The sequence below is a fragment of the Quercus lobata genome, chromosome 6, assembly GCF_001633185.2.
Source record: "Quercus lobata isolate SW786 chromosome 6, ValleyOak3.0 Primary Assembly, whole genome shotgun sequence".
In the NCBI taxonomy this organism is placed as follows: Eukaryota; Viridiplantae; Streptophyta; class Magnoliopsida; order Fagales; family Fagaceae; genus Quercus; species Quercus lobata.
In genome coordinates this window covers 22574478-22592106 of record NC_044909.1, presented here as the reverse complement: position 1 = coordinate 22592106, position 17629 = coordinate 22574478, and the positions used below count along the sequence as shown (strand labels likewise).

Below are 17629 nucleotides of genomic sequence, written 5' to 3'. Positions count from 1 at the left end.
CACTTAAAAAACAATATATTAAATCCCAGAATTACACCGTGGCATAGCCCATCCCAGCCACATGGCTTTTCCACCATAAACACCATAGCAAACTCTGCCACTACTCGCATCCTTTCTTCATCCTCAGAACATTCAATTTTACTTAAAGACATAAGATTTGGCACATATCCGATACTCTTTTCCAAAAGAATGCTGCAATTCTTTGTAGAAACACAACCTCCTGAATTAGGGACTATATATAGCAGATTACTTGTGAAATAGTAACATATAATCATCCATAATGAATCAATGGGGCAGTTAATAAAAAAACTCATAGAATAGCAGCAGTATCGTGAAGAGAAAAGCAACAGTAGTGAAGAACAACAACAGTAGCATGAGCAATAGAGCAAGAATGATAGCTATGTTATTTTGTAGAAAAAAAAAGTTTTGTGATGTGTAAAAAGGGTTGAGATTGAAGGAGTATTTTAGGAGTTTCAACAAAATTTTTATTAAACCAAAATTCATTCCCTCCCATTCCTTCCAATTTGAGGGGAACAAGAATTTAAGGTTTTGAGGGAAAGAGGAGGAATGAGTGTTCTCTCCTAACCATTCTATTCCCTCCCACTTAAACTCCCAAACAAGAGAATAGACTTTCCATTCCTTCCATTAAAACTCCCAAACAAAGGAAGGGAAGAATATTATAAAAATATTCCTTTAATTCCATTCCATTCCTTCCTCCCAAGCGAAGACTAAGGAGCAAACTTTATGTTGACCTTGACTTAAGGTATTCTAGTATGCAACAAGATCTGCTTGAGAGGTTTGGAGTTCAAGTAAGCCAAAGAAGGTTATATTGAGCAAAGAGAAAAGCTAGAGAAGAGGATTATGGCAACCATGTTAGGTCTTATAAGAAATATTAGCATATGCTAATGTGGTCTTGGAAATCAACCCTGGCGGTATAGCAAAGATTCAATATGAGAGACCTGATATTGCAATGAATCCTACCTTAAAGAGGTTCTTTTTATGCTTTGATGCTATGAAGAAAGACTTTATCAATGGTTGTAGGCCATTCTTAGGAATTGATGGTTGCCATCTCAAGGGGCCATATAGGGGTGTTCTACTTGCTGCCATTTCTCTTGATGGCAATAATGACTTATTTCCAGTTGTAGTCGCCATTGTAGAAGTTGAATGCAAGGATAGTTGGCCATTTTTCTTATACCATTTAGATGTTGCATTGGTTAGCATAACTGATAAGCCACTTTGTATTATGTTTAATCAGCAAAAGGTATATAGATTGATTCTTTTAAAACTTTAATTTAATGTGTCAATTTTTTAAATCTCTGATTTATTTTTTATTTTTATTTGAGGATGTCAAATGCATCTAATATGCTAGGAGTTTTTATTTGATATAGTCTCTATTTGATATAGTGACTTGAACATTGATAATTTTGATCTTATTTGATATAGTATTTATTTATTTATTTTTCCTTTGTTTAGTCTATCATAGTTTAATGCTAGCACTTGCCATATAGTAATCTAGTTAGACATTATTTTGTAAAGCTGTTTTGTTTTTTAAAAGTTAGTATTATTAGATATACATTGTATATTTGTGCTATGAACATATTTTATTTTTAAGAATTGCATTTTTGAAAGGTAAGTTGTTAATCATTTCTTTGCCATTATGGTTTCTTAGGGTTTAATTGATGTAGTGGCTCAAGTTTTCCCTGGAGCAAGTTATAGGCTATGTTGTAGGCACATATATAGTAATTTCAAGGTTAAATTTCCAGGCCTCATGCTTAAGTTAGATTTTTTGGCTGCTGCAAAAGCGTATAATGAATTTTTGTTTAACAAGTCTATGTAGAGTATAAGAGTGAATAATGAGGTAGCCTATGTTTGGTTGATGACTAAGCCCAAGGAAATGTGGGCTAGACATGCATATGATCCAAGAATTAAAATTGACCATGTGACTAATAACATGACAGAATCATTTAATCAATGGGTTAGGGACCTTAGAGCTAAACCAACTTTTACCATGTTATATGGAATCCGAATCAAGATTATGGGAAGACTAAATAAAAGGTCTAAGAAGGCCAATACATGGATTATGTGGTTACTCCTAAGATAAAGAAAACATTGGACTTGATCCAACAAGATTCGAGGTTTTGCAAGGTAATAGTAGCTGGTGATGATAAGTACTAAGTTGTTGATGGTTTTACTACATTTATAGTGAATTTGATTATGAAGACATGCGCTTGTGGTTATTGGAAGATAAGTGGGGTTTCATGCAAGCATGCAGCAACATGTATTGTGCATAAAAGGGCAAATGTAGAAACTTATTGTGATGAATACTTGATAAGGTTCACCTACCTAACATATGGTGAAATCATTCATCCTTTACCTGATTTAAATGATATTAATGCCAATGAAGATGTGGAGCCTCCTATCATTTGTAGGTTGCCTAGTAGACCAAGGAAAAATAGGAGGAGAGAGCTAGGAGAGCAACCAATAGGTTTGAATGTTGCTAGGAGGTCAAATACAATAAAATGTCAAATTTGTAAAAGGTTTGATCATAACAAACGCACCTATCAAAGAGATTCAACTGTTGGTAGTATACGGGGTACCAAGATTGTAAATAATAATTTTATTTCTATTAATTGTAATTGTATGTGTTTTAGTATTTGAGTTTCTAATTCTCTCTTAATTTTGTAGGTAACAAGGATTAGGGAAAGCTCTAGTGTAGGGGCATGTGCTAATGTGATGAATAATGCTGTTGAAAATGTTGTTGAGGTTGGTTTGGATGCTACTACACAACAAAGTGTAAATTTTGTTGCTGGTGGTATGAATGAGTTTACTTCATTGGCTAATGATGAGCCTAGTGGAAGTGATTATGCTACCTTTTGAAGTTGATGGAATTTGGAACTATTTTTGGACAATTATTTTTGTTGTTGTTTTGGTGGTTGTCAGTGTTGGTTTGGATGGTGTGTTTTCTTTCTTTGCAAAGCCAATTGACAGCATAATAGACAGCATAGTGGACAACCTTATGCAGATATATTTTTGTTAAGTGATGCACAACAAAGTGGACATAATGTGAACAACTTACATACACAATAAACCTGGTGGTTCTTGGACAGTTTTTTGTTTCCATTTTATGTATTGTATTAACGTAGACTGATAGTTATTAGTGTAAGCTTTTGTAACTAATAGATGGTACAATGCTCTAAATGTAACTAATGATATGTATAACTTTAACAGTGCTCTCAATGAATATCTATTATGAACTTAATGGGAATGCAATTGTAATTTTAACCTTACTTGTCTATAGTTATTACTTATTAATTTTGTGAAAAAAAATGTTTTTTGTTGTTAATATTTTCATCATAGGAATGTGAATGTGGATTATCTTATTAAGTGCATAACATTATTTAACCAATTGGCATGGTTGTACAATCATGAATTATCCTATCTATATGTAAGAGGTGTTGTTGTTAAGGAAAATTCCTAGATCAAAGAAAATTCCCACATTAGGAGTGGATATATTAGGTAACAAAAATATTTTAGATATTAGAGGCTATGCAAATATAATGGGGTTGATTGAAGAATCCTCTTCTCACACAAAGTCCATGACTAATCAATTGGACAACTCATAGATTACCACTATCAAGGAAATACATTACACATGTTCAAAACAATCTCATCAAAGGAAAACATATCTTCTTAAATCTCTCATATACCTATGTAATCCCATGAAATAGATATTTGCCTTATAATTTATATAGAATTTGGAATCTTGTATATATCCATCTAATTCATCACACGTGATTTGCTAGACCATTTGCATTTCAATTGAGTTTGTTTGGAATAACATTGCATTTGTTTATTATCAAGGGTAAATTCCACTAAACCACCCTCAGGTTTGGGCTAATACTAACTAAGTCCAAGACTTTTAAAAAATGACCAACTTGGTCCTTAAAAGACAATTTTATCCTTAACCCGTTTAGCACAGTTACTTTTATCTCACATTCTATTCACTCTTCTCTTTCTCATCTCAGGCCCTCTCTTCACTCTCTTCTTTCATATTTTCTCTTCTCTAGTAAATGTTTATTACATACTAAGATATTTGAGTTCTATTCACTGTGATTACACTAACATGAGCGTGGATTTGAGCACAAATCACACTACACAACTGCACCATGTCATAGAAAACAAGCATACACACATAGCCATATGAATTCCAAAACTTGAAACCCCCAAAAATCATTCGAGATTACCAATCATACACATAGATTCATATGCACACACCAACAAAATCACCATATTAGAGCCATTTTGAGACAAACCCTGAATCAATAAATATCCACAAATCTGCAAATGACCATACCTAAACCCCTCTTCAAACCCAAATAAAAAATCACCAAATCCTTATATCACATAAGAAAACCCAATCCCTAAATTGACCAAGACCCAAACCAACAAAGAACCAAACCAAAAGATAGAAAAAAATAGAAAAAAAGAGGATAGAGATCGGCGGCCACTAGTGGTAGCGTTGTTGATGGTGGTGGCAGAGCTCGTGAGTTTTTGTCAAATGTTCCCTTGACATTTGGCACACAAACCCAAACACAAACAAAGACCCAAACCCAAAAACAAAGACCTAAACACGTTTGGCACTAGATTAGAGCTGTTGGCATGGAACAATAGCAGTGGTGGTGATGTGAAGCTCGAAAATCCCTAGCCAAATGTCTCCATGGCATTGATTTGAGAAGAGACTGGAAGATGGTAGTAGAAAAACATGGGTTTCGGCCATGAAAGAAAGAGTCTTCAGCCACCATGAGTGTGGGTGAGAGAGGGAGCCGCCATGGGTGTGGGTGAGAGAGAGAGGGAGTCGCCATGGGTGAAAGAGAAAAAAAAATAAAAACAAAAAAGGAGCCAGAGGTTTGAGAGAGAGAGAGAGGAGAAGGGTTTGAGTTTCAGATGAGGAGAAGAGAAGGGTTTGGGCTAAAGTAACAATGCTAATGGAGTCGGGGACAAATTTGTCTTTTAAGGATCAAGTTGGTCATTTTTGAAAAGTTTTAGACCTAATTGGTATTAGCCCAAATCTCATGGTGATTTAGTGGAATTTACCCTATTATCAAACAATGGGTCCTATAGCTGGACTAAAATGGACTAAAACTAGAAAGCATTTGCATTTGCAATATGCATTTAGGCTAGTGGGAATAGATGAGTGTGGGGTACCCTTCTGAACATGCAGTCTTGGAAATGAAAAAAAAAAAAAAAAAGCTTGTAACGACATTTGTGTTTAAGGACTAAAATGATTGTTTTTTAATTGTTTTGGATGTGTTTGATATTACCCCAAACCTCAGGGTAGTTACTTGGAATTTACCCAATAATAATTAGAGTTTGCCTAAGATGTTGAAAGTCAAACACTAAATGTAGGAACATGTTTACTATGTGCCATGTGTTAGATTGGCTGAAAGTGTAGTATTGAAGAGAAGTGCAGGTGGGTAATTAAGAAGGCCTCGTTAAGCTAGGCTTGTTGTGAGACTGGAATAATGTGTTAAGCCTACAGTGCTTAATCCTCATTGACATAATCGTTGTAAGGGGAAAGAAACGACAAATTCTGAGAGTGAAGGGTCAGTGCTTGTATGTTGGGATTCTGCTTCAACCTTTATATATATATATATATATCTCCTTGGCAGCACTATACAAATAAGTACCTTGAACTTCCCTCTATGATTGACAATGGCAAGACCACAAAATTATTTGCTCAAGTTATTAAAAAATCTCAAGTTACAAAACGTGTAAGTAGATTTCAACACCAGGTTAGTAATCAAACTATCCAAGATATAAAACATAGTGATAAGTAACAGATCATCAATGTAGACAAAGCTTATGCATGCAGTGCTTAACTAAGCATTGTATGCCCTCAGACCATTTCACTAGTGCAACTAAAAGATCCAAGCGCTGAATACAGATAATTGCCACTAGAGCAGAATCAAGATTTAGACACAAAATCTTCTATTTAAAAAATAAAAAAATAATAGAAAAGAAAAGAAAAGAAAAAAGATTTAGACACAATACAATGATGGAAACATATGAATAATTTGCTGAACAACACAAAGCCATAATGACCAGTGTCATTAACTATAGTAGTTTAGATCAACATTTACATGATTAAACTATTCCTCCCTGCCATCTCCTAAACCAAATTCAAATACTACCAGATTCAGAACAAAGGATATAAGTGTGCACACAACGGATTTAAATTGTACAAATGTACCCTACTTGAGGTTGTGATGTCAATGCACGTCCTGAATCGGAGTAAAACACTTTACCAAATAAATAACCAATCTACCATTTGACAACCAAAACTTGAGGGAAACAGAACAAAAGTGGGAGAGAAGAAGTGGATATTGAGGATACTCAAGAAAGCAACAGACTGGGGCTCAACAAAAGAGGTGGTAAAATTTATCCATTCTGTACAAAAAAAACATATGAGCTTAGACCATGTAAGACAACACTAGCAAACAACTTATTGGAGATATGTATATACTCTTTGGCAGATACCTAGCAAATCCAAAAACTTAATTTTTACAGGTGTAACAAAACGAAAACATATTTAAACATCATATAGTGGCCCAGTCCCACCTTCCTTGTCAGCATCAGGGATGCTGGAGTAGGAATAAAGGTGGTTTGACAACTCCCAGCTCCAATCCTGCTTCCTAGATACAGACATTCGTGGCCATCGGTTTATCCTGACATAGTGCTCCCTGATTTTATCTTCACCGACAATACTAGTGACGGTCAAGTAACAGCATTCATGACCGCCCCATACCTTGTCACCAGGATCGGCACTTTGGCTCCCATCTGGATGGAAGTAGCGCCGCATGGGACTGCCAGTGCCCTTCCAGTAAGGATCAAGATTTCGCCAATAGTCTGGTGCCGCCTGAGGAAAGATGATATTTTGTCAGATTGATTGGTCAATTTGGCTTCTTCCAAAAAAGTAGCAATTGGCCTCATGCAAACTATAAGATTGCTAGTTTATCAAAAAAAAAAAAAAAAAAACTATAAGATTGCTACAGATAGGTTGACAAACATGATTCATGAGCTGGCCAAGGCTGAAGAGATAGCAGAGTTTGAGAATTAGTGGACAGAATATCATGAAAACATTTGAAACCAATAGTAACCAGAAAATTGGGTAAGAATTAAACGGAATGAGGAGGAATTATGTTAATGAAGGTAATGCTTACTCAATAGAGTTTGTACTATCTACTTCAAGTCAATGGAGGTAGTGCGTGTAGAAAAAGAAATGTGTTCTTTGTCCTTATTAGATCATTCTGTAATTTGCCAGTGGTGGGGAATTAATCAGAATATTCAGAGACATCATGTTCGAATATGAATTTATTATTTATACTGCAGGGGGGAAAAAGTATCATTTGCTTTTTTTTTTTCTTTATAATATCTGTTAATTTCACAAGCTTACATTAACAAAAAAGTTACCCATGAAAATCATACTTTTGACTATTTCAACAATTAGATCTCACTACTCTTGACATATTGTAGTGAGAGTTTCAGCCATATAAATCAACACTGTAGTATGCAATTAATGATAATGTAACATGTCAATGACCAGACTTAGATACATAATATGACCCAAGCTAAAAGGCACATACCTTGTTAAAATGAAACTCCCAGACATGATCACACAAATCTTCCTTCATGATGCGGTTCTAACAATAAAGGAACAGGCCAGTTAGGAAATGCCCCTTAAATACAATGCATATATCTGGGATGAGATTTTTGTATGCCTGTATACATATGGGCACAGATATGTCATGTTAGTGGGTGTATGTGTATGCATTTGTGTGTGTGTGTGTGTGAGAGAGAGAGAGAGAGAGAGAGAGAGAGGGAGAGAGAGAATAAAAGAGTAATGAGATAGTTACTCGCTTGCCATCCATGACAGCTAATGAATAAGCAGCCAATTTGGATAATCCACGGATTTGTGACAGGCGAGGTATGTGTGCTTTCCCAAGCCACAGTTCTTCCAACTAAAAACGAAGTTAAGGACAAAAGTGGTTTAGTCTTCCTTATCATATTACTGAAGTTACAAGTGCAAAAAAACTTACATGGCATCATTCATTCAAACAACTTATCATTCCAAGTAATTAATATCTTTGAAGCTGGCCCCATGCAACCAAACTCTCACGAAGTTACCAAACCCATAGTGCTCTCATACATTTTTTTTAAACATGTAGTGAGGAGTCCATGAAGGAAAATAAGAAAGGGGGGGAGTGGGGCACTTCCATAAACATGATCTATGACAGTATCTAACCAAAGATTTTACAATTTTTGAATTATTCCCATACAGCATCCACCATCCAACTGTAATTCAAAGAACATGAGCCTGTAAACTCAATATTTGTTAAAAAAAATTCAACTAATTAAAGCATCAATACAATTTTAATCTTCATCGCTTTCTTCACATCTTTAAACAAGAAAATCAGAAAAAAAGAAAAGAAAAAAAAGAAATGAAAAGAATTCTGTCAAAGCCTTGGGTAATGACAAAAATTGGCATCACCTATGAGTCATTTACCTTATAAGGAGATATTTTCAGTCATGTACAGTCAACATTTTCACACAGCTCAAACATACTATCTAGGCCTTCCTCTAGTACTTGTAATTCCTCTAATCATATTTTCTCCACATACATGCATTCATGGCCTGAATTGCACATTGCTTAATCTTTTCAAGTCCTTGGTGCTAAATTTACCTCCTCACAAATGAATTCACGGAAAAAATACACTTCCGTCCTTGAAAATCAATCCATGTTTGATTTTTGTTCCTCAAATTTAAAATTTTGTAATTTTATCCTTGAAAATTTTTAAATGCATCAATTTCTTAATTTTGCCGGCCTTAAATGAAAATGCATATGTGACAAACAGCTGCAAACATGACACATCAAAAGGCTGAAGTGGATTGTAATAAAGTTAAGAACATAAGAACAATATTGATATCTTTTAAATTTTTCTTAAGAACGAAATTAAAACTTTTTTCATTTCAAGGAAAAGTTTTGGACTTGGACTAAATATCAAGTATGAAAAGTATGTTTCAACCTTTTTCTATTTAACTTTCTACCCATCAATCACTCATTCTCATTTTATCTACTCTCCTTCGATGGACAACTTTCTTAACTTTCCAACATTATGTACCACTAAGTACAGTTATCCTTATTGTGGTGTCCAACATTTTTCTTTAAACTTTCTAATTGCCCACTAACCATACCACGCTTCAAAGAACTCTTCTGTTTCATCAAAAGCCCAACTTAGTTGCCCCTCCTTACAAATGTTCCTAGATAGTGGAAAGAACCACCATTCATCTGTCACTGCTAAAGACTATTACAATTCCACGCTTCCACCATTTAATCAACTTAAATTATGTATGTGCCAATATGAACATGTTGATGAAATCTAGCTCAAATGGCACCTCATCCCCTTGAAAGAGCAAGGTGGTGGGTGAAGTTATGGACTTATGGGGTTCAAGATCCACCTAGTACATGTGTAACTTTACCAATAAAAAAAAAGGGGGGGTGGGGGGGGGGGGGGGTGCAATTTTGAAGTTATACTTATACAGACCCCATTAAGGCTTGCCCAGGCTATATATATAGCTTACAACCTAGACTGCCAAAGGTCGAATTTGGATGAGCAGACTCAACCACCAAACCATGTCCAAATATGAAAATGAGAAAAATGGTGGAAAATATTCAAATATGATTTTGGATTATACATAAAGTATAATCCAAAATCATAAAAGGATGGAAACCCCACTTTTGTCAGGAATTGAACTCACAAAGAAACCCCAATTTGAAACACAATTGTCCCTGAAGTGTAGGTAACACAGAAGTAAATTATAAAGTAGAGTAAACCCCAGATAGCTATTAAGCAAATTAACCTCAAAACCACACTTAAACATAACCCAATATCTAGCAAAGTTAATGATTAATCACAAAACTAAAGTATATAACAAAATCAGCAAAGATTCCGTACTTAATTTAAAAAGAAACAAGACCCAATAATAAAAATTTCATTGTGGCCGTAGGTCTAAAACAACCAATTATCAGAAATCAAACGAAACTAAGCACAAAAGAATTCAAACCCAATAGTCAAAATTTCATAGTGAATCTAAAATGACAAGGAAGGCCAGTGGAAAGAAAAAAAAACCGAAAAATGAAGGGGAAGAAGGACCTTGGAAGCCCAGAGACGATCGGTGGAGGAGACGGCGTGCCAGGCACGTGAGACGAGGAGAGAGAGTGCCACGCTGCGTGCGTCGAGGTAGCTCAGTATCTTCAACATGATGTCCGAACCAAACACCTCCAAAGGGTCCCTTCTGAGAGGAACATCAACAACTTCTTCTTTCCACTTCTTCCTTCTCTTCTTATGCCTCTCCATTTCCATTTCCAATTCCATCCCAGCGGGGTCGTATTCGAAGTTGTTGTGGTATTGTTGCAGTTGAGCCATTGAGAAGAGGGAGAGTGTAAAAGAAAGAGAGGCAGCAGTAGCAGTAGTAGTAGAGAGTAAAGAGAAAGAGACAGAGTGAATACTATGAATGAGAAAGGGGACAAGAAGAGAAGCGTTGGAGATGAAGTAATGTATTTTTCATGGGCGTGGCGTGGGAGAGCTTGGCTTTTGGATTGTCTGCACCGACAAAAACAAATGCACGCATGCTCTATGCTCTTTGAGGTTTCGCTTTGTATTTGTAGGTGGCCCTCTCTCTGCTCTAACCTATATATGGAAAAGGACAGATTTTGGACTGGCGTGCTACGTGGCTCCCTCGATTTTATCATTTGCACGTGCCAAACCCCCCTTTTCTATGATCCTTTTATTCCTAGTATGCCACTCGTTCCACGGTTGGATTATTTATATTTAAAATGGATAATATCTCCTTTTTTTCGTTTTAAAAAATAAAATAAAAATTTATTTACCTATACAAAAAATCCTGAGGCCCAAAATCAGTGCTAAGTTATGGGGAGTGGAAATTAGCCTTTCGTTGAACCCAATTGAAATACAAAATCGTAAAGTGACCCATAGTGAGCTGGACTTCAAAGACAAAATTCAGTAGTCTCCATAGGATTGACTCTTTTGGGGGCAGTGTTTCAATACTTGGTTTGATTTTGACAATTATGCTTTTAGTGTAGTAATTAGTGCATTTACGTGAACGTGGTCATTTTCGATTATCAAACCAAATTGAGTATTGAACTGCTGCTGAGTTTAGTAGTATTATTGACTTTCATTTAGGAAACAATCTCAAGGGTCAAGGGTCAAGCAGAAGTTATACGGCATCCACTTGAGGCTTGCCTGATAGCTCTCTCAAGCGACTCGTTCAAGTTTGCACAAGCAAACCCTCAACTCAATACACAGTTTTTCAGCAGAATTTTATAGACTATTTATATACTCTCACAACTTAGTTTTAAAAGTTTTCCAATTTTAAAGCGTATGAGTTTATATTAACCAAACTATCAAAATTCATGAATCATGTATAATGTGAATCGTAAGTGCAATCTTGAATTTCAATTTAAAAATCATAAAATGGCTTATACATGTTTTAAAAACCTCTATTAGATAAACACAATATAACAAATATGTTTGTTTTTTTTTTTTTTTTTAAATGTTTAAATATCGCTTCTACTTTTAAATATAGTACTCTTTGAAAAATCACCTAAATAATTCCCTAACTAACCATTTACTTTAATTAAAAAAATAAAATTCTTTAAATAAAAATTTTAATGAGGATGGTTCAAGAAACTTGTACAAATTAAATTAAAAAAGACAATGCATTACATGGTGCTCTCATAAAAAAATTGGATTCTCTAGTAAAAGACTAACCATATAGGATGGAAGTAATAATTTAGATTAGTCTCAACTCTCAACTCTCAACTCTCAAATACTCGTGTTCATGTTTGTTTTACTTAGGGTCTGTTTAGTTGGGTAGATTTTAAGGAGAATAAAAAAGAGAATAGTAAAAATTGTTTTTGTGGAAGTTTGGTTAGAGAGATGAGAGGAGGAAAAACTAGTGGGGCTTGGAGTATTTTCTTCAAGTCCAAGGGCCTACCAAAAATCAATCATACTAATTTGGAAAGATTTATTATAACTATACCCACTACAACAGGGTATCTTATCTCTAGAATGCTTACATTTTTTTTTTTTTGGGGTAAATTTCAATCTTTATTGAAACTAAAGAAAAAATTGATTGATGTGCACGCTGTAAACAAAAAAAAAAAAAAGCAAAGAAAGTACACAGATTCTACGTGCACGCTGTAAACAAAAAAGTAAAAAAAAAAAAAAAAAAAAAAAAAAAAAAAACAAAGATTCAATCAACCAATCACCTCAACTCCTCATCTCATCTGGTTTGTGGCAATGGTATTACCGAAATAGAGGAGAGAGATATAAAAAAAGTACACATATTCTTATTTATTCAGTATTTCTTTTACTGAAACAGTTTGGTTTGTCATGTTCTTTTATGGTAAAAGTACTCTACGAAACAGATAAAGATAGATTCAAGTACAATGAGTACATTGATTCTTATTCTAAAGTGCACGCTGTAAACAAAAACAAAAAGAAAAAAAGTACATAGATTCTTATAGAAGAAAGAAATGATTGATGTGCACGCTGTAAACAAAAAAAAAAAAAAAACAAAGAAAGTATATAAATTCATAAAATAGAAAAGAAAAAAAACGATTGATGTGCGCACTATAAACCAAAAAAAAGCAAAGAAAGTACATAGATTCATACAATATGGAAGAAAAAAATAATTGACATGCACATAGTAAACCAAAAAAAGCAAAGAAAGTACATAAATTCATACAATATGGAAAAAAAAAATGATTGATATGCACACAGTAAACCAAAAAAAGCAAAGAAAATATATAGATTCTTACAATACGGAAGAAAAAAAAATGATTGATGTGCACGCTGTTAAAAAAAAAAAAAAAAAAAACAAAGAAAGTTCATAGATTCTTACAATACGGAAGAAAAAAATGATTGATGTGTACACTGTAAACCCAAAAAAGCAAAGAAAGTACATAGATTCTTATAATATGGAAGAAAAAAATGATTGATGTGCACGTTGTAAACAAAAAAAAGTAAAGAAAGTACATAAATTCTTATGTGCACACCGTAAGCAAAAAAATCAAAGAAAGTAAACAAAAAAAAAAAAAAAAAAAAAAAAAAAAAAAAAAAAAAAAAAAAACAATCAACAAATCACCTCAACTCCTCATCTCATTTGGTTTGTGGCAATGGCATTGCTGAAATAGAGGATAAAGATATGAAAAAAAGTACGCATATCCTTATTCTTTCAGTATTTTTTTGACCGAAACAGTTTGGTTTGTCAGGTTCTTTTATGGTAAAAGTACTCTACGAAACAGATAAGGATAGATTCAACTATAATAAAAACATTAATTCTTATTCTAAAGTGCATTCTGTAAACAAAAACTAAAAAAAGTACATAGATTCTTATAGAAGAAAAAAATGATTGATGTGCACGCTGTAAACAAGAAAAACAAAGAAAATATATAGATTCTTAAAATAGAAAAGAAAAAAATGATTGATGTGCATACTGTAAACCAAAAAAAGCAAAGAAAATACATAGATTCATACAATATGAAAGAAAAAAATGATTGATATGCACATAATAAACCAAAAAAAGTAGAGAAAGTACATAGATTCTTACAATACGGAAGAAAAAAAAAGATTGATGTGCACGCTGTAAAAAAAAAAAAAAAAAAAAGCAATAGATTCTTACAATACGGAAGAAAAAATGATTGATGTGCACACTATAACCAAAAAAAAAGCAGAGAAAGTACATAGATTCTTACAATACAGAAGAAAAAAATTGATTGATGTGTACGCTGTAAAAAAAAAAAAAAAAAGAAAAAAAAGTACATATATTCTTACGTGCATGCTGTAAACAAAAAAAAAGCAAAGAAAGTAAACCAAAAAAAAAAAAAAAAACAAAGATTTAATCAACCAATCACCTCAACTCCTCATCTCATCTAGTTTGTGGCAATGGCATTGCTGAAATAGAGGAGAGAGATATAAAAAAAGTATTCATATTCTTATTCTTTCAGTATTTTTTTGACCGAAACAGTTTGGTTTGTCATGTTCTTTTATGGTAAAAGTACTTTAGGAAACAGATAAGAATAGAGTCAAGTACAATGAGTACATTGATTCTTATTCTAAAGTGCACGCTACAAACAAAAACAAAAAAAAAAAGTACGTAGATTCTTATAGGAGAAAAAAATGATTAATGTGCATGCTATAAACAAAAAAAACAAAGAAAGTATATAGATTTTTAAAATAGAAAGAGAAAAAAATTATTGATGTACACACTGTAAACCAAAAAAGTACATAGATTCATACAATATGGAAGAAAAAAAAATAATTTATTGATATGCACACAGTAAACCAAAAAAAGCAAAGAAAGTACATATATTCTTACAATACGGAAGAAAAAAAAAGATTGATGTGTACGCTGTAAACAAAAAAAAAAAAAAAAAAAAAAACCCAAAGAAAGTATATAGATTCTTATTGCACAATGTAAATAAAAAAAGTAAAGAAAGTCAACATAAAAAAAAATAAAAAAAAAAACCAAAAATTCAATCAACCAATCACCTCAACACCTCATCTCATCTGGTTTGTGGAAATAGCAGTGCCAAAATAGAGGAAAGAGATAAAAAAAATTGTACGCATATTCTTATTCTTTAAGTATTTTTTTGACCGAAGTAGTTTGGTTTGCCATGTTCTTTTACGGTAAAAGTACCCTATGAAACAGATAAGGATAGATTCAAGTACATTGATTCTTATTCTAAAGTGCACGCTGTAAAAAAAAAAAAAAGTACATAGATTATTATAGAAGAAGGAAATGACTGATATGCACACTGTAAATTATAAAAAAAAAAAAAAAAAAAAAAAAAAAAAAAAAAAAAACAAAGAAAGTATATAGATTCTTAACATAGAAAAGAAAAAAATGATTGATGTGCACACTGTAAACCAAAAAAAGCAAAGAAAGTACATAGATTCATACAATATGGAAAAAAAATGATTGATATGCACACAGTAAACCAAAAAAAGTAAAGAAAGTACATAGATTCTTACAATATGGAAAAAAAAAAAAAAAGATTGATGTGCACGTTGTAAACAAAGAAAAAAAAACAAAGAAAGTACATAGATTCTTATAATACGGAAGAAAAAAAATGATTGATGTGTACACTGTAAACCCAAAAAGCCAAAGAAGGTACATAGATCCTTACAATACGGAAGAAAAAATTGATTCATGTGCAAGCTGTAAACAAAAAAAAAAGAAAAAAAGTACATAGATTCTTACGTGCACACTGTAAACAAAAAAAGCAAATAAAATTAAAAAAAAAAAAAAAAAAAAACAAAGATTCAATCAACCAATCACCTCATCTCATCTGGTTTGCAGCAATGGCACTGCCAAAAAAGAGGAGAGAGATATAAAAAAAAGTACGCATCTTGTTATACTTTCAGTTGTTTTTTTTTTACCGAAGCAGATTGGTTTGTCACGTTTTTTTATGGTAAAAGTACTCTACGAAACAGATAAGGATAGATTCAAGTACAATATGTACATTGATTCTTATTCTAAAGTGCACGTTGTAAACAAAAACAAAAAAAAAGTATATAGATTCTAATAGAAGAAAGAAATGATTGATGTGCACGCTGTAAACAAAAAAAAAAACAAAGAAAGTATATAGATTCTTAAAATAGAAAACAAAAAAATGATTGATGTGCACACTATAAACCAAAAAAAGCAAAGAAAGTACATAAATTCATACAATACGGAAGAAAAAAATGACTGACATGCACACAGTAAACCAAAAAAAGCAAAGAAAGTACATAGTTTCATACAATATAGAAGAAAAAGAATGATTGATATGCACACAGTAAACCAAAAAAAGTAAAGAAAGTACATAGATACGGAAGAAAAAAAATGATTGATGTGCACGCCATAAACAAAAAAAAAAAAAAAAAAAAAAAAAAAAAAAAAAAAAAAAAAAAAAAAAAACAAAGAAACTACATAGATTCTTACAATACGGAAGAAAACAAATGATTGATGTGTATAATGTAAACCCAAAATAGTAAAGAAAGTACATAGATTCTGATAATACGGAAGAAAAAATTGATTGATATGCACGCTGTGAACAAAAAAAAAGGAAAGAAAGTACATAGATTCTTACGTGTATGCTGTAAACAAAAAAAAAAAAAAAAAAAAACAAAGATTCAATCAACAAATCACCTCAACTCCTCATCTCATCTGGTTTGTGGCAATGGCATTTCCGATATAGAGGAGAGAGATATAAAAAAAAGTACTCATATTCTTATTCTTTCAGTATTTTTTTGATCAAAGCAGTTTGGTTTGTTATGTTCTTTTATGGCAAAAGTACTCAACGAAACAGATAATGAGAGATTCATGTACAATAAATACATTGATTCTTGTTCTAGAGTGCACACTATAAACAAAAAAAAAAAAAAGTACATAGATTCTTGTAGAAAAAAGAAATGATTGATGTTCACGCTGTAAACAAAAAAACCAAAGAAAATATATAGATTCTTAAAATAGAAAAGAAAAAAATGATTGATGTGTACATTGTAAACCAATAAAAGCAAAGAAAGTACATAGATTCATATAATATGAAAGAAAAAAAATGATTGATATGGACACAGTAAACCAAAAAAAGTAAAGAAAGTACATAGATTCTTACAATACGGAAGAAAAGAAGAAGAAGATTGATGTGCACGTTGTAAACAAAGAAAAAAAAACAAAGAAAGTACATAGATTCCTATAATACGGAAGAAAAAAAATGATTGGTGTGTACACTGTAAACCCAAAAAAACAAAGAAGGTACATAGATTCTTACAATATGGCAGAAAAAATTGATTGATGTGCACGCTGTAAAAAAAAAAAAAAAGTACATAGATTCTTACGTGCACGCTGTAAAGAAGAAAAAAAGCAAACAAAGTAAAAAAAAAGAAAAAACAAAGATTCAATCAACCAATCACCTCAACTCCTCATCTCATCTGGTTTGCAGCAATAGCACTGCCAAAATAGAGGAGAGAGATATAACAAAAGGTACGCATATTCTTATACTTTCAGTTTTTTTTTTTTTACCGAAGCAAATTGGTTTGTCACGTTCTTTTATGGTAAAAATACTCTATGAAACAGATAAGGATAGATTCAAGTACAATAAGTACATTGATTCCTATTCTAAAGTGCACGCTTTAAACAAAAAAAAAAAAAAAATACATAGATTCTTATAGAAGAAAGAAATGATTGATGTGCACGCTGTAAACAAAAAAAACAAAGAAAGTATATAGATTCTTAAAATAGAAAAGAAAAAAAATGATTGATGTGCACATTGTAAATCAAAAAAAGCAAAGAAAGTACATAAATTCGTACAATATGGATGAAAAAAATAACTGACATGCACACAGTAAACCAAAAAAAGCAAAGAAAGTACATAGTTTCATACAATATAGAAGAAAAAAATTATTAATATGCACACAGTAAACCAAAAAAAGTAAAGAAAGTACATAGATTATTACAATTTGAAAGAATAAAAAATGATTGATGTGCACGCTATAAACAAAAA

The 17629-nt window shown here is 32.4% G+C and overlaps 1 protein-coding gene across 1 annotated transcript; it reads right to left on the bottom strand.

Moving 5' to 3' along the window:
• Nucleotides 1-6390: 6390 nt before the first annotated feature.
• Nucleotides 6391-10707, bottom strand: LOC115950816. The gene is made up of 4 exons (XM_031068072.1): nt 10212-10707; nt 7914-8018; nt 7644-7700; nt 6391-6916 (listed from the first exon to the last, which is right to left on the bottom strand). The coding sequence occupies exons 1-4, from the start codon at nt 10482-10484 to the stop codon at nt 6590-6592; spliced, it is 762 nt and encodes a 253-aa protein (XP_030923932.1). The 5' UTR covers nt 10485-10707; the 3' UTR covers nt 6391-6589.
• Nucleotides 10708-17629: the final 6922 nt, after the last annotated feature.

Coding starts and splice junctions, on each gene's coding strand:
- LOC115950816 (XM_031068072.1), bottom strand. CDS start 10,484: ATGGCTCAACTGCAACAATACCACAACAACTTCGAATACGACCCCGCT. Junction 8,019..10,211: donor ATCGTCTCTGGGCTTCCAAG/GTCCTTCTTCCC, acceptor CTTCGTTTTTAG/TTGGAAGAACTGTGGCTTGG. Junction 6,917..7,643: donor GGGAGTTTCATTTTAACAAG/GTATGTGCCTTT, acceptor ATCTTTCCTCAG/GCGGCACCAGACTATTGGCG.